Source organism: Mesocricetus auratus, unplaced genomic scaffold (assembly GCF_017639785.1).
Source record: "Mesocricetus auratus isolate SY011 unplaced genomic scaffold, BCM_Maur_2.0 Super-Scaffold_100010, whole genome shotgun sequence".
Lineage (NCBI taxonomy): Eukaryota > Metazoa > Chordata > Mammalia > Rodentia > Cricetidae > Mesocricetus > Mesocricetus auratus.
This window is the reverse complement of record NW_024429194.1, coordinates 4,016,229-4,039,873: the sequence shown is the minus strand read 5'-3', so window position 1 is coordinate 4,039,873 and position 23,645 is coordinate 4,016,229. Positions and strand designations below refer to the sequence as shown.

The following is a 23,645-nucleotide window of genomic DNA, read 5'->3' as shown; positions in this document are numbered from 1 at the left end:
ACACACACTTCTTCTCACGTATATCCCACTGATCTTTGGAAGGTCTCCCCTCCCATGGATCCTGCTTTATCTTCTGATCTCTACAGATACTCAAAATTAAGTGCACACACAACACACACACACTCAACATTTGAAGATAGGATTCACATATGAGACAGAATGTATAGTTTTGTCTTTTGGGGCCTAGGTTACCCAAACCATTTTATTTCCTAGTCTTATCCACTGTCCTATAAATTGGGTAATGTTATTCTTCTTTATATGTATAGCCGAATAAAAACCTATTGTATTTATGTAACAGACGTTCATTATCCACTCATCAATTGATGGACATCCAGGTTGATCCCATTTCTTTGCCATTGGGAATAGGGCAGCAGTGAACACTTGAGAACAAGTCTCTCAGTAGTAAGTAAGTAGTAAGATAAAGAGCCTTTTGAATATACATCCAGGGAGCCATATAGCTGGGTCGTGTGGAAGTCCAGTTTTTAGCTACCTCCACTTTGATCTCCAGATTACAGCGCCACTAACGCTGAATGCGGATCCCCTTGCCCTATATCCTCACCAGCATTTGGCGTCATTTGTTTCATTGATGAGAGATATTTTGACGGGGGTGAGATGAACTCTCAAAGCAGTTTTCAACTGGCCTTGTGGTTGTTGACACTGAACCCCGAAAGGAGGGAAAGCCACCTAATAATGGAGTACGGCGAGCACTGAATTTCGAAGGGAATGGAATCAGAAGACATCTGTATCGTCCCCTTGCAAGTCATAGCCCCGTGAAGACACCCTTCACGGGTGGAGGAGTGTGCATCCAAAAGCACAGTCCAGGCGAACAGAACCTAGGGGGTTCATTTCCTTTGAGGAAATGTGCAACCTCTCCAGAGAGGAGGAAAATGACGCCAGGAGTTTGCAGCTACATAGAGAAGTGCGTTAGAGAAATGGAAATGAGAAGATCATAAACTATTTTCCATGTCTGGGTAGCCACTGGTATCGTAAAGTGTGTGGTGAGATCTGCAGGACAACTAGTAAAAACACTGAGTATAGTTGATGTACTTAATGAAGAGTTGAATGGGGCCATAAAATGCTCAGTTGAAATCAGAGGAGAAATGAGACAAAGCAGAAAATAAGCATGACAAATTTGAAATGAAGCAAAATCAAAGTAGATCATAGACCGAAATGTAAAACACATGACTATAAAATCCCTACAAGGTAGCAAAGGAGAAGATGCAGATAACCTGGTGTGTTGATGGCTGAGATGCAACCCCGAAAACGCTGTCCAGACAGAGAGACGTTGTATTAAAATGAAGGCATCCCGCGTGAGGAGGGAGGAGAGGTTCAAAAGACGAATCGGAAACTAGGAGAGAATATATTCCGGAGCATCTGATAAAGGACTTGCATCAAAGTGTTCAAAGACCTATTGAGACTACACAGGAAAGTCATCCAGCCCCAAAGGGACAGGTTTGCGGACACCCCAGCAGACCCCGTGGCAGTACACATGGAAAAGCTGTGATCATGCAACATATGGGGAATTGCATTGTAGAGCATCAAGATGCTACATAACCTAGCATTAAAATAAAAGGCCTGAGATAGGGATGAGAATGAGGAGCAATGGGAATGCCCATTTATTTACTGGGAATGCAAAATGGCATGCCTGCGTCAGCAGACACTTTGATAGTTTCATACAGTTCTTACTGTACACCCTAGGAGCTTACAACTTCAGGTAGTTAACCAAATGAATTTAAGTACACCCATACAGAAAGACTCAAACACTGGTACTTATGGCGGCAGCCTTCCTTAGCTCTAGCTACAAAGCTTTAAACAGCCAAGATGTTCTTAAGTAGGTGAGTGGGTAAATAATATATGCTGGTATCCGTATGACAGAGTATTATTCAACAGTAAAAAGAAATGAGCTCCTTTTTGGAGGAAAATTAATTGCCTATTGCCAAGTACAAGAAGCCAGTCTAAAAAGCTTACCTCTTCTATCGGGCCAAGTCTATGACTCTGTAATAGACGCAGCTGTATAAACACCAGGAAGATAGCTGTTTGTTAGGGGCTCAGGGGGAGGGCACAGGGAAGGTACCCACAGGTTGGAAGAAGAAACATGCATGAAACCAGCAACCACACCAGTACATACGCTGCATTTTTAAAACCCAGAGAACTGTGAAATACAAAGATATGGTGTCTTAGCATAAACCAAGGCCTTCGGTGCTAATAAGATGTATCCACGCTGGTTCATCAGTTGTAAGACATGTGCCACATGAATATAATACATTAATAACGGGGGAAACTGAGGTGTAAGGTATACAGGACACATGGAGGCTCTCTATAGTGTGCTCCGTATTCCTGTATACTTTAACTGCCATGAATTGAAAGGCTTACTTTTTAAAAACTCATCATGAGCGTTTGGTATCTTGGTAATACACCGGTAGCATGTGGTGCCCTCACGCTCATGTGCTGGGTTTGGGGATGGTAGACATAGACAGGACAAGCCGGAGGGGTGGGGGAACATGAGGGAGGTGATTTTTTTTTTTGCAGTGGCTCAAAAGTTGCTTCAGAGGGCATCAACTTGGCACCCACTGTAACTTCAAGGGGACGTTCCAGCAGCTAAGGGAAAGGAAACTGATAATACTCCAGAACTGCACAATGAATATTCTCTGTTTTAGCCTAGAAGCATTTAACTGTGGACTATAAATGGCTACAGTGCTGTCAGACGACGCAAATGAGATCTGACTACCCAGCCGCGTCTGTTCTCGGCAACGCTCTCCTGCAGACTCCGCTACTGTCTTCAGGTGTCAATTAAAACATTAATAATTGGAGCTTACAAACTGGGATAAAATGTAGTGGGTTCCTCATTACGGAGGATGGTTATCTGACTAGCCCAGGTTTTAGGAGGGGAAAGAAGCATACAGTAGAACCTTCTCTGAGGTAGAAAGCATCTCACATTGGAGGTGCTGGGATGGGAGATTTCAGAGCCGTTCTGAGACAGGCCTCATCTGTCTCCTCTCAATGCCACCTAAGCTGCACTCTCCAGGATGCTGGAGGCCCTGACTCGGGCCCCCTAGGCTTTCCAGATACTTGGGGTTCGGTGGAAGGGACTGGGTGCCTTGTGGGATTGCTACCGAGAATGACCTGAGCTCTTTTGTTATCCCAAGTTTTAATTATCCTGTATATTCATTCAAGAAAGCTCCCTTCACCCATTTTCCTCATGCAGACCTTTGGTGTCAACTTCCAAATAGTTCATAAAAATAAGAACACAGTTTATGTTTGTTTTTGTTTTGTGAGAACGGAGACATTGTTTACAGGCGACGAATTTTGGAGAACTCTAAGCATTGAGTTTGGCAGAGTGTTTTGCAAACTACAAGGTAGAGGAAAATTAAAATACAAGAATGAGAAAGTGAGTAAAACTGCGTTTACTTGCATAGTGTGGCCTCTGCAGGGAAAGAGAACAAACAAGCTTGTTTTGTAAGAAAATGTTTGTAAAGTTGGGTTTCTTGCTCCATAAAGGTAGACACAAAGTTCATGGTTTGCTCTAAAGGACACAGCAAAGTTGAAGATGCTGGAGCAATTTGGAAAATGAGACAGTGAAAGTTCTTTTTCCAAAGAGCTTTTGAACAAATATTGTCCTAGGTTGCTCTATCCAGACAGCCCTGCTGTTTTGGCATTTCATTAAATTGCTAGGAAGGAAGACTTTTAAATAGTAATGGTGTGCACCTATGTCTGAGTTGGAGAGAGAGCCGGGGTGTGCTGTCTTGATTCTATGTAAATGATCCGTGCCTGTATCATCAGGCAGGCAGTCATTTCGGTAGGTGCCTGAACTGAAAGTCATTACTGATAAGTAGACATGAGAGCTGTTGCTGGCCCCAGAATGCTTCGCTTAAGTCATGTTGGCCTGTTATGTAAGCTAGGAGGTTCACTAATTTCTTACCTCTTTATAAAGGGGTGGCTATTATTAAAATGAGTAATGTATATAAATAAAGTATATCTCAGTACCGTATGAAAATCAGAATATGAAATATACATGAAATGTTTACTGTATCAATTAGGCATTTGGGTGAGTCACTCCGAATATTGCATCCCTTCTTGTTGCCATTGTTACCATTGCCTTGTGGGGTACATCATGTATCATTTATGTCACTGGGTGTATTCATCAGCCTAGACAACTATCGCTTCTATTATTTACACGGCTTTCCCTTATTTGCTGTCCTATTATATCATTCCTCATCAATTTGTCTTCTATCTTGCATAATTTTATCCGGTGGACCTTTCCTTCAAAGTTCAACTGCCAATCCATTAGTGTTTTTTTTTAACCCACAGGGATATCAGTTTGTGAAATAACCCTGAGAGAATGAATAAACAATAAAGGACAGGATTTAAGGAACCCACAAACTTGAAAGGGGGAAGAAGTCACCTCAGTCATTACAGGTAGAGCCGTTTTGATGAGTTCACTTAGAAGGCCTGTAGAAAGATGTGACTTAAAAACCAAAACCCAAGTTTCCTCTTGCCTAGATTTTACATGTTTCCCATGAAACATGACCTTTCATTAGACATTTTTAGCAATCACATCTTAATGTGTTCATTATTGTGGTAACAGCTATTATGACAGCATTTTCTCCAGATGTGCCTGTATTAAAGGTCAGCCTCATGTAGTCTCTCCCACCTTCCCATCTTGTGACCGAGGCCTCCAAGCAGCAGGGAAATGACTTATCCAAGGTAGTGCAGCATTTCTTTATGCACCAGAATCCATCCCCTGTAGTGTACGTGCTAAACTGTGTGGTTTAGCGGGTGACACAGAGGAAGAAGAGTTGGGAATAAGTCTGCTGGACACAGCCAAGACATTGAACGTGGCAGCCTTGATAACCTCACCCGAGAAGCAGCAGTCATCCGTACCTCTCCAAGCAGGCAAGTCCATCAGAAGAGACAGCTGGCAGGAAGGGGCATGGTGCACACGCTGGTGTTACCCCTCTTTAATGTCTTGCAAGGTGGACTCATAATCCTTTAGGTGTGACTGTTGGATATGATACCTGTTGCCTAGTAGGGCGCCACCTAGTGTGAGTTACCAGAGGCTCCTGATACACAGCTCTCTTCCTGACCATTGCCAGATTCTCACACAAACGCAACAGGGAACTTCTCCAGAAACCTCTCAACTTTCCCTGCATCGAGAAGACTGGCGTTGAGGCTGAAGTCAAGAGTTGGGTTGAATAAATGTTACTGTGCATGTTTCACACATATACTGGCTATGAGGAAAGTCTGAACTAGTCTTCCTTGGGACCTGTGAATCGGGGGGTCCCAAGTCAGGTATCATGTCTGTGGTCTTAAGTCCCCTGCTCCAGAAGATTTATCAGAAAATGAGCAGAACTTGGCTCTGAATGGCATGGGTGTGAGCCTAACTCTGGATGTCATGGGTGTGAGCCTATCTCTGGATGGCATTGCATAACCCTAACTCTGGATGTCATGGGCGTGAGCCTACCTCTGCATGGCATGGGTGTGAGCCTACCTCTGTATGGCACAGGTGTGAGCCTACCTCTGGATGGCACAGGTGTGAGCCTACTTCTGAATGACATGAGTGTTAGCGTACCTCTGCCTGGCATGGGTGTGAGCCTACCTCTGGATGGCACAGGTGTGAGCCTACCTCTGGATAGCATGCTCATGAGCCTACCTCTGAATGGCATGCGTGTGAGCCTACCTCTGGCTCAGGGCCCTACGTTTGTGTCCTTCACAATGTTTAAGCTGAGTGGTTGGAGAGACGCTTGGTGTCATTGTGCTGAGCCTCATGGTGTCAGATAATTTAAAGCAGTACACACTGAAAACTTAAACTCATGTCCAAAGTGTCAAAAATGTCCTATGGGTAATTCATTCCTCCAAGGGTTAGAATCTCTTTAGGCTCCAAGAACCAAAGTGAAATGGATAAGATGGGCCCTTGCTTATCTTCATCTCAGGATAGTAAATACAGCTTTCATTGACAAGGGAGTGATATACAGTTTAAGTTGCTCTCCTAAGAGTGAACAGCATGAGATAAAGGTGGGAACGAGGTGTTTTAGTGTCTTCCAGAGGGATTATATGAAGTTACCTGTAAGCAAGCTGTGCTACTGAGGGCTGAATTATGTGAAGGCTGACTTTAGTATTGATTATGGAATCTACTGTTCTGCAAGAGGCACTCAGTCCAGTAAGCCTCGCTTTCCATTATGCCAGTGTCTAGCAAGGAAGAGCTGCTGATCCACGTTGATTGCAATATATTGATTCATTTAAAGTTTGCTATATATTAGCTGCTGTGTTTCGCTCAATGCTATTAATTTTCTATTGAAATTTTTCTGAGTGCACTTTATTGCTTTCTGATTTAGACTTGCTGGACTCCATAGTTATTATTTTAACAGTGTCTTAAATGGTATCGGTCAGTGTGAGAGTATCACATTGTGAGACTGTCTAATTAAAGGTAGGCTATTGGGACTGATACGTTTCCATATGTCTTAAACTATTCCGTCAAAGAAAAACACTTGTGGAGTTGATTTACAGCGGCCTCTTAGCCATGGCTAAGTATTTCTGTGAGTTCTTGGTAAGTGTCTGGAACGGCCTCTGGTTGCTTTTCAGAAGACTTCAAAGCTGACATTTTCTAATTGGACAGTACAGAATTAGAGGAGCCGTGAGGAAAGCCAGTCAGGAATCAAGCCCCAAGCTCAGCAGCCTGATGTACGCCATCAATGTTTAATGAGACACAATAGCTCACTGATGAGAAATATTGCAGGGCCCCCTTGATTCTGTCTGCAGTATCTGTTCCAGCAACCAAACGGCCACTTCCAGTCATCCCCACTCTTAACACTCAGCCTGCAAAGCCAGGAATTTTTAATGCAATACAGCAGAAACCATGACGGTGACTTAGTACACTGGCAGTGACAGGGTCCATTAACACAGCCCGGTGGCCCCAAGCACACCTGGAGTTAACGCAATCCCGGCATACTACCTAAAGAGGCTCCACCTCAGGCACGGACCGGGTCTGTACCATGGAGAAAAGTCATTCCACTAATGTCAAGCCAGTCAGGGATTGAATTTGTCCTCTGAATCTGTAACTCCTAAGGAAAGCTACTGGGATTTTGGTACCCAATAGCTGACTGAAGATAGGAGGATGGACTCTGACCTCGATGGCGTCTCATCACTCCTAGGTTGGCAAGATTTTAGTCAGCGTCCCTCTGTACTGTCAGCAAAATTAGGTTGCTGCTGTGCGTTACACAGAAATAAAGCCAAGAACTCTGGGGAGCTGAGCAAAAGCCAGAGGTCCACCGTGCAGGCTCTCTGGGCCGTCTACCATCCTGGCAGTGGTGGCTGCCTCCATCCTTCACATCTGCTTGTCTCAGTGACCAGAGGCAGAAGGAAATCAGCATCACTAGCCAGGTTGATGTCCCTGGTCCCGATGCTTTAATATCTAGTATATTAACTATACTCTTGAAACATGGCAAATCCTGACACTCTGGATGTCCCCCTCCAAAAGATACAGACTGACTTGTAGCAGGTAGAAAGAGAAAACACCCTCCTTTTGCTTCTTTCCCTCTGGACAGAACTCATCTCAAGCACGTGCTTTTGCCCTTAGAGAAAGGAATAAGATAAAAGCTCCATGAAAAAAAACAGAAGGGGGCTGGGCATTGGTGGCACATGCCTTTAATCACAGCACTTGGGAGGCAGAGGCATGTGGATCTCTCTGAGTTCGAGGCCAGCCTGGGCTACAGAGTGAGTTCCAGGACAGCCTCCAAAACAATACAGAGAAATCTTGTCTCGAAAAAAGAAAGAAAGAAAAGGAAAGCCAAAAGGGGTTCCCTTCACAGTAGCAGCCTCCCAGGTAACGGGGAACAACACAAGTCTTATTCAAATGGCGAATATGAAACGTTTTGTGTACAGTGGGAATTAGATTATGTTTTTATTTTGAAAATGTTAAATGCCTTAAGGGTAGATACTTATGTCATCACACGTAAGTGTCAATGGCAGAGGGTGTCACTGCTCATGGAGACAGAAGGATGTTGCTCTTAACTTGTAAAGTCATGAAGTTATTAATATTCCTGTCCTTGTGAGTAAGGGACAAGGTTAATTGCTTTTCACAATGGTGAGCACAAGCATTGTCAACTTGAAGGAGAAAGCTAAGGTTGGTCAGCCCGGAAGGATGTGATTTTGAAAGTTTTCTCCAACGCACTCCAAGGAAGCACATAGAGACTGAATTCAGCAAGAATCCAGTTAGGCAGCTTTTTATCTTGGTGAAAAAGAACAGAGACCCAACTGTGTCTTCCCTTCAAACCATTATTCTCCAAACACTGGCTCACTGTTTGTAACAACTGAGTCCTAACTGGGAACTTCTTCTTAATTTATTGTATTAATTTTTAAAAAATTTAACTAAAGTAAGTTCACATTGTTTCCTCTCCCTCACTCCCCATCCCACCCCTCCTGTGTCTGCCTGCCCCCAACTCAAGGCCCCTCTTCTTTAACTGTTCTTGTAATGTGCATGGGTAAATGAATAATCACGAACACAATCTGCCGATTTCCTGCAGTGTTGCCCGCATGTGCGTGTCTCCTGCTGACCACATGGTACGCTGAATAACCAATAAGACTTCCTTACCAGGATACATAGAACAAACAAATTTAATTACCTCCTTAATACTCAAAACATCTAGTGACTATATCCTAAGTCAAACATCTTATTATTTGGTCTTGAGGAGCAAGACATCCAGTAGCCATACCTATGGCCAAATATCCCGTTGTTTAGCCTTGAGGAGTCTCCTTTGTAAAATAATAATAATAATTAATACTACTACTAATAATAATAAATTAAAAAATAAAAGTCTGTCTCTTTATACTTTTATTCCAAATTGAGTGCTTAAAGTATTGGTGATAATCACTTACAATGTTGTCATGTTCTCCAAGTGATGCTTTTACTGCCTTCCTGACCTTGCCTATTTTTACAAAGCATTTTTTGTTAGCCCATATCCCTATTAACCACATTTTATTGACAAATAAAGATCATGGAGATTTTATACAAGTGTCCCTGTAGCTAGGGTTTGGTCTGTTGTATGATGTTTTACTTTCCTGAAACTTCCCCTCACTAAGATCACAAGGAACCTCTGTAGTGTTTTCACCGCCTCCTTTCCAACATTGTTCATCTGGTCTACCACGAGAGAGTTTGACGGTGGCTAAGCAAAGGCAGGATCGTTCTGGGGCAGGCTCTGTGCCAAGTTCTGCCAGCACTGCTTTGTTTGCTTCTCTGAGCTCTCCAGATTCAGCTTTATCTTCTAAATCTTATTCTCCTCTGCCTGGCCTCTTCCCTCTCTTGTCTTCTAACTATGGGGAAAATGCAGTACATGGAGCACAGGTAACCTTCATAGACACACACCATACTTGGTCATTCTGGGGTCGTACATTGAGAAATGGTTTGATAGGAGATATCGGGATCACCTACATGCCTTGGAACTCCATGGGGAGCATAGAGCTGAGTGCCAGCTTGAGACACAGAGGTAGATTCTCAGCATGCTTGTTGCGGCTATGGTACATATGAACACACACTCAAATGAAGGATGTGCTTTCGGCAAAGGCTAATGAGCCTGCTTCTGAGAACTAGTGCCGAGTGCAAGTGTTAATGTTCTTCTAGTGTATTCTTAGGTAGGAACTTTCTTAAAGCAGGCACCCAAACACTTATACTCCAAACACAATTCAAAGCCTTACTTGCTCCAATCAGTTCTAGTGCTCTTGAGAAATCATTCAGATGTCTGTTTGGTTGAATGGACATATACTACAGACTAATGAGCACACTAGAGGGTCTTCTTGCTCCATAAGCAGCCAGTCACCAAATGTTTTACAGAACAGTTGCTCTGTGCCCAGAATTGTGTTCAGAAAGTCAACCAAACTGTAGATGGGTCAGGGAAGGATGGGCAGAATCGTTCTATCAATTTGACAAGCTCTGGGGGGAAAATGCAGGTCATTATATTCTGGAATTTAACTGAAAAACTTAGGTCTGTGTTTGCGTTGTGATAAAGAACACAAATATGAGAGCCGGTTAATTCATTGCTCATCTGTTTATGTAATAGACTTCGTAGATAGCGTCCTACTCAGTAAACGCTGCTGGATGTTGGGATCCACTGCTTACCCAACAGGGAGAAACTTCCGTCTTCATTGGCTCTTACACTGTACTGGGGCAGACAGACTCATCAGGGGACTGTGATGACAAACATCCCATTGCACGGGCTGAGCAGGGGGAGTTTGTGGTGAGGAAGATGACTGAAACCTGATGCACAGGGCAGTGTGTGGAGACACCTGGAAGGGGAAAGGAGCATCGGAAACCGAGAGTGAGGCTGTGTGTCAAGAGTTGGTGGCTGTGAGGAGAGCCAGGAGGAGGAGCCTGGAGGCTGTGATGCGGGCAGGACCCAGGGCATGGATGGGCTTCCAGTAGCATGGGTGACTTCAGGGGAGTAAGCAGCATTGGTACAAGATGATGAGTGAGAAACTATGGAAGCTGCCTGGAACACAGATGGAGAGAGCTCAGTCTGGGCAGTAGTCTGAAACAGATGAGGAGGTAGGTAGGCATTAAGAAGTCTTAGGAAGACAGAGGTAGGCCTCTTTGGGTAAGGGAATGGGAAAAAGACCAGGTTTAATATCTCAGGACAAATAGGGGTCAGGGCCAGGGATTTAGAGTCAGGTTTTAATGTGTGGAGTTTTGAGATGCCTTTGGGAAAGCCAAACAGGAATGTCTAGCAGAGAGCTTCATACCACAGTGAGTGTCACAGAGATGGTGACTAAATGCCTACGTCTAGATATGACACTTGGGGGAGACATTGGAGGAAAGTGTTGTCCAGGACCCCAGAGACTGCCATACCCAAAGGCAAGATTAAAGGGGATGAGAATGAAAGAGGTGAAGAGTATGATTCACCCACGTAGCTTGATCAAAATACCTCAGAGAAGATGAGAGATCAGGGACAGATGAAGAAGCTATAGGGTTGTTTTACATGTGCTTGCTTTTGTGACAGTAGGGAACATTTGAGGGTTGTTCAGAGCCACTGGGAATGATCTGGTGAGAAGTTGCTAGAAGGATCCTTGAAGTCGTGAGATTTCTGTGACGTGCATGGGCTAGCCTTAGCAGTAGTCAGGAGACTGTGTGTGGGAGAGGGGAAGGTGCAATTTTATGGCCTCTTTCTTTTTCCATAAAACTCAAGTTTCTGCCACGAGGACTCTTGGGGCAGCAGCTGGAAGGCCCTGAGTAAGAGAGCTGAAGGAGGAAATGAACAGCCCAGAAAGGGAAAAGCCAGTGAACCAAGGCCTGGCTAATGTCTCCAGAAAGTGTCCCCGTGTTGTCAGTGGTTAGGGTAGCCAGTGGACACACGCTGCCCTTTAGGAATGACCGGTTTGCACAAGAAAAGCAGTGAGCTTGATTCTTCCCGGAATATCATTTTGTCTAGATAACCAAAGTGAAATCATAGACAAATGAGGGGATTGTGGAGGTTTCAATGAGATGTCGCCCACATTATCAGGCATTTGAATAACTAGTTGGTACCTTTTGGGGAGAATTAGGATGTACAGCCTTGCTAGAGGACGTACATAGTCACCAGGGGTGGACTTTGAGAGTTCACCGCCTAGAGTCATTCCCAGTTGGCTTCCTGCTTGTGGACTAAGAGCTCTAAACTGCTCCGCCCACCACGCTCAGTGCTTCAGCCATGCTGGGTGCTCCCTGCCACGCTTCCCTGCTGTAAGGATCAGGGACTCTTACTCCTCTGCAACCCGAACTCCCAAGCAAACCCTTCCTCCTACACAGTGCAGAGTACGAGTTGTCTTTGTCATTTTCACTAATCTGAGCATGCAAAGAAAATACCTTTAAAGATTTTTTTTGTAGAAGCAATATGATTTGGGATGATATTATTATGTTGACATGATCTTTTCTCTGGTGAGTCTGGAGCAGAGATGAGAGCTTGCAAGTCAGTGGGTCATCAGAGTGAATGAGAGCTGATTCTAACACGGGTTGTCCTGTGTGTGTGTGTGAGAGAGAGAAAGAGAGAGAGAGAGAGAGAGAGAGAGAGAGAGAGAGCATGCGTGCAAGTGGGTGCATGTGTACACACACAGATGTGACTGTGTATGCCTGCATACATGTGTGTATACATGTTTGTGCTATGTTTTCTTACCTTTACATATCTATTTATAATAAAATTTAGCTTACAAAGTAAGCACACTAAGAGTTGCAATAACTGATTTTTTAAAAGGATAATTGTATCAGTGTGCCATAATAAAAGTTATATAAATATGGCCTTTTTTCCAAAGTAATACTTTTTGTTAATAAATATGGCCTTTTTTCCCAAAGTAATACTTTTTGTTTTGCCTTAGAAGGCACGTGTGTTCTGTGCTCTGTCGTTTGTGCCCCACTGGTCAGAACATACATCCTGCATTTGTCACTTCATGGTCTGGTGCCCTTTTGCGCTTTCCTGTGGGCTCTAACTGAGGTGTTCTTCCAGAAGGACCAGCTTCGCTGTAGCTGAAGACTTGTTTCAGATATTTCTTTTTTTTGTCCTTCTTAGTTGACTTCCACGGCCTCTGCTGTAACACGTGGCCGTCAGTCCTAATACGTCTTCTGTTCCCACACAACTTTATTCATTCTCCAATTCTAAGGTCCCCTTGCACCTGGTGGCTGTAAGTCATGCAGCTTGAGGCCTGACGGTAAACTCAGCATGAGCTGCTTCTTTCTTTCCAGCTCTACAGAGAGAAGAGTAATCTCTGCTTCAGCTTCTCACGAGCTCAGTGCACACGTTTCTCTTTCCTCATTCAGCTCTGCCGGTTGGATTTCTTTCACTGGGGCACCCTGGAGACGGTCAGCTTAGTAAGGAGAGGGAATATTCTTGCTGACAGTTCCAGGGTTCAGCCCGTTGCTCTTGGGCCAGTGACAAGAAAGTACTGTGGAAGCCATGTTCACCTCACGGTGGCTCAGAAATGCAGTGAAAGGCAGGAAAACACGGAGTCCAAGCACTCCCTTCAATGTCACAATCCCAGTAGCCTAACTTCCTCCCCTAGGTGATCTGTGTATTCCAAATGTTCCACCATCTCCTGGTAGACCGATGACTAGTGACCGAACTTTACATACATGGGCCTTGGGGGGACCCTGGGAATCCTACCCAGAACACAATTTGAGAATTTTTTGCTTTATCATTTAAAGGTTCTCTTTGAGAGTTCCAAAGTGACATCATCACTACTCTTGGGTTTTGAGACCATGATTAAGTAAAATAAAATATATTTGAACACAAGCACAATGACATTGTTGATGGTCTATCTGCCACCTGAGACAACTAAAGACCAAATAACAGACTGATGTGGTTTGAGTATGAAGTGTTTACCCAGAGGTCTCATGTGTTGAAGGTCTGGTCTCCAGCTCAGGGACACCTTGAGACGTGACATAATTAGTGTAACTAATGCCTTGATTAATTTTTCATATCTGTGTGGGTACTCGGGAGGAAGGGCCTGGATGAAGGAAGTTGGTCACCATCACCAGAGTTGTGTCCTTAGGAGTCCAGCCATTTCTCCCTATTTGATTCCTGCTTTCTCTGTGATTTTTATGCTCTTTAACCTTAAAGAACCAAGTGGCCATGGACTTGAACCCCTGAAACAGACTAGGGTGATTGCTAAGTGGCTATGTGCTTGCCTTGCAAATTAAAGGTCAAGAGTTCAAGACCCTAGAATGCATAAATCCTAGGTACAACAGCCCACTTGTTATTCCAACTTTGAAAGCCAAGGCAGACACAGGTGATCCCCAGAGCAATATGGAGACTACACACATGGGTGAGTTGGGAGGTTGATCGAAATACTCTGTGTCATTGAGAAAGCTTGAAGAGCCGTTGAAGATGATTCTAGACATTGACCTTAGGCCTATACATGCACATGGACGCATGTGCATTCATACCCATACACATGTGCATACACACACACAAATGCATACATGCATACACACTCATGCATGCATATATATACACATGCCATATAGACACACACACACACAAACTAATAAGTCAAACCTCTGAAAGTGTAAGCCAAATAAGTATTTCTAACTTTAAGTTGTTCTTCTCAAGTAATTTTTACAGTGACATAAAGTCAGATGGACGCAGTGACTGATGGGTGGGAAGGCAGACTTGCGGCCTGGGCACCCTGGAGAAAAGGCTGATTCACAGCCTGCAGGAGGGAAGAGGTACAGCGCAGAATGACATCCCGTGGCTCAGAGCAGCACACCGTTTAAAACCGACAAATTGTTGGCTTTTGCAATTTTTGACTAAATACATCTCTACTGCATTGGCCACAGGTAACTGAATGTGTGGGCTGCAGATAAGGGGACCACTGTCTCCTCTTCTGTGGAAAATGAGCTGAAGGCCAGGTTTCATCTTCTCTGGAGTCAGGAAGCCCTGCGACAGAACGTACAAGGGCGCAAGAGCAGTCTGACCGCCAAACCAGTGTGCTTGAATTAGCAGGGATGACAGCATACAAAACGCCTATGAAACAGAGGCTAAAACAAGGCTGAGTGGCCATTCTGCTTCTTGAGGGCGGTGGCATAAGTCTGAACAAGAGCCGGCCTAGGACTTGGACTGTGTGGAGCCCTCCTCTGTGATCATAAACTCCAGCTTCTAATAAGAGGCATTGGGCTTCTTAGGGGACTTCACAGTGCAGTGTAGCCCAAGAGACAATGTGATCCTGGAGAATGGAACCAGTTAGGCAAAGGGAAATTTTCAAGTAATTTGTTAGTGCATTGGATACTTCACAACAATAAGCCCATTGCACCTGCAGAAGAAAGCACCAGCTTTTGGCTGCCTGGCTGTTTACTGCGTCCAGTGCAATGGCAGCGTGTCATGTGTTTGTGCGCCTTGCTCATTATTATGGGAAGTCCTAAAGTGCGATGATGTTCCAAGCTAGAAAATCTAGATGCTGAAATGGGGAGAAATTGGATTACAGTGAATTAAAGTGGCAATTTGAGAAGGATATTTGTTTGGCAAAGTTTGCAGCAGGAGGTGTAGAAAAATTGTCCCCATTTGAGTGAGGCTGGAAGGTAATGTTTGGCACTTTAGGGTCAAGACATAATCTTTCTTCTCTTCCTTCTGTCTTCTCTGAGATGAACTGCAGTGCTACCAACCATTGGGAGAGTTACATGCAAGGCTGGGGGAGGCCACCCAACCGGAAAGCACGTCTGTGCCACTCTCGCTTTTTCCTTATTAAAAGCGAGCCTAATATTTCATTTGTTTATTAAAGCAATTAGAATTAATTCCCGGTGAGGAAGGCAGAGCCTCTTCTTTTGTAGCTGGCCCTGCTTCCTCTGACTTAATGGGCCTAGCGTTTTGCCACTTGTCTTTCTGTCTCCCAGGATTTTTAGGTTAAATAGCATATTGCTAATGTTTAAATAGATTATACCTGTCCTTCAAAGTAAATTCAGAAGGTGTAAAGAGTTATACAGTAAAGGTCACCTCCCTTCCATAGCCCGGTCCTTTCGGCCCCCACCTCTCCTCTCAAGACTTGTCCTGTTTTTCCTTTCGGTTTTGATGAGGCATCCCAGCCAAAAACCAGAGGGGAGGCTAGAGTTCTGTTGTCTTGTGGCATGGCCCATCAATGAGGCAAAGTAAGAATTCAAAGCTCACCTGTTTGCTATTCCGTACAGCGTTGCCTCCAGCCAGGGAACTCACTCAGGCTGAGGAATCAGAGTAGAAACCTTGTTGGAGGAGGCTGCCTGTTAGCTGGCTTGTGGTCTGGATCGTTCTCAGCCAGATTTCTTTTACAGTTCAAAGTCACCTGCCTAGGGTAGGGACCAGCCAGAGTGGACTGGGCTCTCCCACATCAACTACCAATAAGGACAGTCCCCCACAGACATGCCCAGGACAATCTGATCTAGGCGGTTCCTCTCAGAGGACTCTAGACTGTATCAGATGGACAGAGCTAACCAAGAGAGTATCTTTCCAGAGATATGCTGCCCCTCACAGTTATGTGTGCACACATGTGTACAAGTGATCCCACACACATTACTGCCTGCTCTCCTCAGGTCATATTTCAGTAGAAGCGCAGCTCTGTCTGAACTTCCTTTTGTCTGCGGCATGAAGTGGAGGTTCAACCTCCTTTGGTCTCACTGCTCGCCCAGTTGTCCTACAAAACTCATAGAAAAGCCCATTGGTTTTCAAACCCTGTTGGTTTGAAAACACACCTTCGTCGGGTATTAAAGTCCCTAACTTTGTCATGGTTGCTGTTATTTGAGGCAGTCGTATAGACTCAGGCTGGCCTTGAACTCACAAAGCAGAGTTGTTTTTGACCTCCCGACTCTCCTGCCCCCGCCTCCTGAGTTCCAGTCATTGCAGGCTGTGTGCTAGGTCATTCCCTTTGTTGGCCCTGTCTACCCACAATTCACCTCTAAGATTTTTTTCCTTTTGAGAGCTCTCAGAGCTATTTGTCAGTCTCTCTCTCTCTCTCTCTCTCTCTCTCTCTCTCTCTCTCTTGCTTGCTCATTTACTTTCTCTCTCACTCTTACTTTCTCTTTCTCTCAAACACACAGAAACGTGTTTATTTAAATTTTTGAGATGACATTGAAATCTCAGTCTGACTTTGAATTTCCACTGTAAGAACTTGAACATAACAAACAACCCTTCCCCTGGGCCTAAGGGGTTCCTGTCCCATAAGAGCATGTTAGGTCTTCATGCCTTAGAAATTATCCCTCCTTTCAAGTGTGTTCCTATCCAGATTGCATTTTAGTGGTCACGGTAAATGGAATGGTTCATCTGTGGCATCATCAGCTAGACTACTTCACATGAACACTGTCGGTTTCTACGTATTGCTTTTGACCATACTGTTGCTGTCTATTCTGATTTGTAGTTTATTTGCAATTATTTTTGAGTCTCCAGGGAAATGAGCATATTGTCTACAAGTGCTTGTGATTTTACTGATAAAATTTGCTTTCATATTTTCCCTGAACTGAACTGCTTAGGCATTGGAACAATGCAGTTTGTGTGGTCTCTGCAACCCAGCCTGCTGAAACTACAGAGACCTGGGGGGGGGGGGGGATGAGTTAGATCCTTCTCTTAAACCCACCTTCACTTGTATTCAGTGTTGTTAGGTTGTCTGGACTTCCAGAAAGATACAACAACACATTAGTCATATAAGCTTAGTGCTAAAGAACAGTGTGGAAAAACTTGGCCGCAGTTTTAGTGATTAAAATCCCTCCTCTATAGGCATCTTTACAAATTCTATTCGCTATCTAGAAGGAAAAAAAAGGTTAAATTGCATATGCTTAAAATTACCTAGTTTTAAATTATTATATACAACATTATTTTAATATAAAGCATGTTTCAAAGTGGCCTCATTATCTGAAAATTGCTAACCTCGTCAGGAACTAAATTAAGTGTTTTTCTTGTATAACTTAATTCAGTGGGGACTCCAGTATCATACATCTGCTAAGTCTCATGAGTATAAACATTAGCCAATTTAGTGGTGAGTGGACATGCAAGTTAATTAAGATCCCTGGATGAGAGAATATTAATAATCATGGGGGGTTTGTAGTTTAATTTAACATGGAGTAAGGAAAATTAATACAAGAAGATATGAATTTGAGCTTAGCTCAGGAACCATTTCTTTGTACAGCCCTTGGCAAATACCTTAACCTCTCTTATTTAATTTTTTTGTTTTGTGAGTATAGACTGAATTATTAGTCAATATTTAATTATCATGCATTTTAAGTACCATTAAGTCCTCACCTCTTGTATTTGCAGTCTTACTTGGAAGTCCACCCTAAGTAAGCAGTTCTTAGTGTTATTATGCTTCCTGACAGTGATTACAACTGGTAAGGTCTCTCGACTCTCTGGATCAGAGAGGAAGAGAGCTCATGGCCATGGGGTCTTCATCAGCTCACCGTAGCATGTATCAAATTGACCCTACCCTCTCAGAAGTTGGCAAACCATTAGCTCATCCCCTTTGCTGACGGGACTGAAGGTTGGGAATGCCAGGTGATGACAGGGAAAGCAGACCCTCTGCCTGCAAGACATATGAAGCCCAGTCAGTACCTTAGTTGATGGAAACACCCGTCAAGACGAGGCCCCCAGAGCAAAATGTCACTTACATTTTCCCTTATTCATGGAGCTCAAGGCAGGAACGCAGCGAAAGCTGGCAGGCCTGCAGATCCCCACTGTGGAAATCGGTCTGGAGATTCCTCGGCACACAAAGAGAACTGACACGTGACCCAGTCCTAAGGCCTCTGAGCATTTCCCACTGCACCCCCAAGGTCAGCTGACTGGGGACGTGTCTGCATACCCATGTTTACTGCCAAATTACTGAATCAGCCCAGGCACTCATTAGTGAATACATGGATAAAGAAGCCATGGTATGCACACACACGCACGCACACACACACACACACACACACACACACACACACACACAGAGTGAGTGAATGACCTTAAAGAATAGACACATGGTGTTTGCAGAAAATGGATGGAAGAGAGGTCACCGCGTACAGTGAAGTAAGCCGACTTAGACAAATACTGAGTCTTTCTGCGATACATGATAGCTAGGAAAACATAAAAAGATGTGAAGCTGAAAGGGGACACACCGGGGATTTGGAGGGAAAATAGACAGAGAGGGAGCAGGGAGCAGAGATAAAGGGAAAGGTCACACAGAAGGCGTGGATGGCACAGGAAAATACAGTGCACACATAATAGACACATCACACTGACACCCTTCCCGTTGTGCAGTTGATACCAGCTAATAAAGAACCACATTGTAGACCAAGCCTCTGACTTTTCTCTTTTTCAGTGTCCGTCTCTTTCTGTGTTATGCCGCTCTCAATATCCCTTTTTAAAAGCGGAGACGCACCCACTGCAGAAGGGCCAGTGGGAGACAGCGGCTCATGGTGATGGATTGTCAGACATGCTTAATTCTTACACATCTGCTGCTGACACAAGTTTAGGATGATGCCGCAAAACAAGCAGTTGTTATCCTGCCAGTCACCAGACGGAGGAGGCACGAGATATTTCACCAACATTAAAACGCAGAGAAGTCCCGGAAAGTCCTGAGTCGACCTGAGCTGTGCAGGACGAAGGAAGTCCTGAGCGTCACACACACTACGAAGGCCTGGAAACAGTAACGTACAGATAGGCGCCGAGAAAGGCTGGAATGTGTGCCCACAGAGATTGGAAGAGGGAGGCTGGCCTCAAGGTGGAGTCTAGTTAAGCAAAAACAGCTACGTGAGGTGGGGTGAGGGATGAGAGAGGCCAGGAGAGCAGGAGAGATACTGTCTGCCCTGTCTGATCTGAGCAGGGGTGCGGGGGACTGGGGAGGGAGGGTAAAAGTGATTCCTAGTCCAAGGGCACTGGCTGTGCAGAGTGTCTGTTTGCCTAGCAGCAGCTCCGCAAGGAGTGCACAGCCTAGCCGTCCAGTTCTAGAACGGTATTGTTTGATGTTTACTTGGGAGAAAAAAAAAGAAAAAAGATCCAACTTTCTCATACCCTTTTTATAAATCGTGATATTTTTCTGATGTGTTTGAAGGAATCCAATGAGTACAGCTACCTTCAGGGAATGGGGGGAGGGGGGAGTAGTTTTGTGATGGGCAATCCTACTCACAGGGAAAAGTAGCTGTTTCAAAGAGAGGAGTGGAGATTATTTTTAAACACACCATGTGACTGTTTAGCTAAATGTGGGAGGCCCCCTGAACTTTACTTTCCAGTCTGTGACCTTTTCACAATCATAAACCCCGTGCCAAAATGTGTGGTGGTTTTAATTAGCTGCCCTGTTGTGTAAAACGAGCAACCAAACTGAATACAAGGCCTTTTTAAATGTTCACTGACTTCAGTAATTGGGGGGGGGGGGGGAGAGAAAGGACCATTTTAAGCATCGTCCTGCATCTGACTTCATCTTGGCAACATTAATTTTTAACTGGAATTGGGGGAAGGGATGTAATAAGTTTTGTTTCTTGGTTTAGATAAAAATGAATATGGCCGGCACTAATTAATTAGTGCAGACAGTATTTATGCAGTGACTTCTTGCAGATAATGTCCCTCAGAGGGGAACAAGAAGGCAGTTTTTGTTATTTTGTGGGCTTTTAGTGGTTGTGATTTAACAAAGCAATATCCTAGAATATATTAGGGAACAGCAATGACAGATTCATTTTCCCGTTTCGTGCCCTGAAAAGCCATTTATGCAAATACAAATGCTGTATTTGTAATGTAAAAGCCGTTGGAAGATCTGGGTCTCTCACTCAGTGTTTGTGAGATAATGGTGAGAAGGAAAATCAGGAACCCCCAACTGTGATTTGATCATTAGCTGTATGTTTTTTTTTTAAATGCAGACCCAGGCCCTCATTTAAAACCAAAACCAAAACCGAAACCAAAAACTTCAACAGCTGACACTTCCAAATACGAAATTTAAAGTGGTTACTTTGTCAATACTGCAAAAGAATGTTGCCAAGCAGGAAATACGGAAGTGTATACAGCAGGGTGGTAACAATTACCAAGTTTATCGGTTTGGAATCTACCACAGCCCCTTCCCCCAACTCTTTCCAAATCCACCTGCTGTGGTTTGAAAGAAAAGGGCCCCCGAAGGAAATGGCACTATTAGGAGGTGTGGCCTTACTGGAGTAGGTGTGGTCTTGTTGGAGGAAGCGTGTCACCGTGGGGGTGGGCTTTCTGGTCTCATATATGCTCAAGACATGGCCAGTGAGACAGTCCACTTCCTGCTGCCTGCAAGATGTAGTACTCTCAGCTCCTTCTTTCATCAGAACCATGTCTGCCTGCAGACTGCCTTGTGTTACCATGATGATAATGGACTGAACATCTGAACTATAAGAGAACTACCCCAATTAAATGTTTTCCTTTATAAGAGTTGCTGTGGACATGATGCCTCTTCATAGCTATAGAAACCCTAACTAAGATACCACCCCTGTCTCCCAACCCCTACCCAACTTCAACTTTGTGCGTGCTCTCTCTCTCTCTCTCTCTCTCTCTCTCTCTCTCTCTCTCTCTCTCTCTCTCTCTCTCTCTCTCTCTTTGTCTCTCCCCTTTTCCCTTCCTTACCCTCTCTCTTATTTAATAACCCACTCACTAGCTTCAATTTGTACTGTCTGTATACTCCTTGGTATGGGGTCATTCACTGTAGTATGGTTGACCAGAACCACACCCTTAAATAAAACCGACTGAACTCTCCCTCCCCAAGAAGCTACCAGTGGCCAATAACTTCTCAGTTAGGGGTAGAGTCTCATGAGCCCCTCCCTCCCCCACTGCCCATGCTAAAATGTTGACTGGCTTCATTATATCTCTGTAATTGCACGAAGAGAGAGTTCACTTACTTTTTAAAGATTTACTTCTTTATATTTTACATGTGTGAATGTTTACCTGCACATGTGTTTACCACATGTATGGAGTTCCCATGGAGCCCAAGCGAGGGCACTGGGTCCTCTGAAACTGAAGTTACAGACGGTTGTGAGCTGCCATGTGAGTGCTGGGAGTTGAACTCAGGTCCTCTGAACGAGCCGTCATTGCCCTTTGCCACTGAGACATCTCTTCAGGGCACACCCTTTAGGATTCATTTGACTCCACTTATTTTTTACTGCTGATGTGAATTTCTCATGTGGGGAAAACGGGGATGTGAATAAGCTGTATCGGCCGGTTTTTAGAAAGAGAACAGTGGAGTTGCAAAGGTATAGTAAGTATGTATTTGCACAACTGGTGTGTTCCAGCGGGAAGTGTATCAGCCCCAACTAAGATAACTCATCAACTGCACGGAACTTAGGCAAATTCCTTGCTGTGCCTGCCTTTAATTCCCACCTAACGTAGTAGCGCTCTGTCCTGGTACAGAGAGTGACCGTGTGAGGACAGCCCAGCTCTGACATGTAAACACTCCTTGTAAGACATTTTAAACATTTACAGTCTCTGCCATTACCCTTCAGAAACAAATGGGATTTTTTTTCCGGCAAAAAAAAAAAAAGAACAAAAGGTGAACAGTGGCACTGAGTAGATTCTTGAAGCATATTGTACTTTTGCATACTGATTTATTTACTTTCTCTCTTCCGGGAAGGCTAATAATTCTTCCATGAGGAACCAGTCCACTGAATTCTCTTTCCCCTTTATCCGTTCTATTAAGAGGGGAGAGATGTGACTTGCTTTCTGTTAGCTTCTATTCTCTTCCATTTGAGGTTTAAGGAAAGGACTCTGAGGTATAAAGCATGCTCAAATCTCCCCCACACAGACCTCCAGGTGGTGTACTCAGATGAAAGGCCCTCTTCCCCTTTTCTCACTTTTCCTGCTTGTACTGTTAGCCACAAAGCGAATGAGAGTAGCTGTCCCCAACACAGTGCATCCCGCCCTCAGAAGCCAGTACTTCTAGCCACATAAATGATCTCTTTCAAGATCTCAGTAGAGTGCATCTTTATTGGAAATGAACAGGATCTAGAGCCTAGAGGATGACCTATTCCACATGAGCCCTGACCACCTGCCAGCACACCACCCTGAAGATGTTGGAACTGAAATCTTAACATTCTCAGAACTGAAATCTTAACGTTCTCACGGCATCCCATGAGTAGCCCGAAACTGATGGGGCTTAAGAGATTCTGTCAAGATCTGGAAGGTAGAAGTGGAGATAGTAAGAGTTCTTCCAAACTACGTGCCTACAGATCCTGTCGGCGACAGCAGGGTCTGCTCCCTTGTACGCCAAGTCTAAGAATGTGTTCGGGTATACAACCCCCACAGCAGAAAAGTGAAAGAGTAAAACGTCTCTAAGATGCACAAGGTCTGAATTTGATACGGGGTTCTTACGTAGCTGTTTGATGCTCAGCCAAATTGCTGAGTCTCTGCAATTCAACTTTTGCAAAACATCCAATGCTCTAAGGATCTGTAGACAGTTTTCTCTGCCTGGCTTCTCTCTCACTAGAGTGCAGGAATGGATTTGGTCATGAGCCCCCTGAGGCCTCTTTTTCGGTTGTGAGCTGGATTCTGACAAGGATTATGGCTTTCAGATGGACAGTGATGTGATGAGGACCAGTTATCATTAAGAATGGTCAGCGGCAAAAGGCTACGCACCATTGAGCCAGAGATGGTGGATTATGAAGGCAGTCCAATTAACGTAACACTGGCAAATTTGAAAATGTCCATGTAACCAACAGCTTCCCTTGGGAATCTTTGAAGTGACACCCCAACCTGTGGTCTTCAGGTTGAAATGTGGTCCAGAGCCTGTGGGTATTAGCATACAGCACTTGGGAACTGTAGAGGACGATACAGATTCAAAACATTAAGATGGCTAAGATGCAGAACTCTTGAGTATGTCTGGAAAGCAATTCGCCCTGGAAGTGGTGACAAGGTTTCCACAGGAAGAAAGTAAGTGATGAAGGTAATGGTTAAAGAGATGATCATGAAGGTGACATTGACGGAGATAATGGTGATCTCAAAAGAAATGACTATGAAGGTGACATTGATGGAGATAATGGTGATTGCGAAAGAGATGACCAAGAAGGTGATCATTGTCCCACCTGCTGTGCGGCCTGCATCCGAGAATGTAGCGAGGTGGTCGGGATAGATGACACAGAGACCGGTCGGTTGCTTTAAGAAAACTTTATGCTTCCCAAGTCAGCTTAGGAGGAGACCCCAGTCCGCTTAGGAGAGCTCTCAGCAGAAGTCTCAGGAGAAGTCTCCCCAAGAAAAAGGAGCTTCCCT

At 44.4% G+C, this 23,645-nt stretch overlaps 1 protein-coding gene across 1 annotated transcript in view; it reads left to right on the top strand.

The window, feature by feature from the left end:
* Window positions 1-23,645, top strand: part of L3mbtl4 (L3MBTL histone methyl-lysine binding protein 4) — a 398,535-nt gene that overhangs the window by 316,676 nt on the left and 58,214 nt on the right. Inside the window, exon 18 of the mRNA XM_040752887.1 lies at window positions 1,680-1,704. Within this exon, the coding sequence (XP_040608821.1) occupies window positions 1,680-1,704 (25 nt within the window). The remainder of the gene's footprint in view (window positions 1-1,679; window positions 1,705-23,645) is intronic.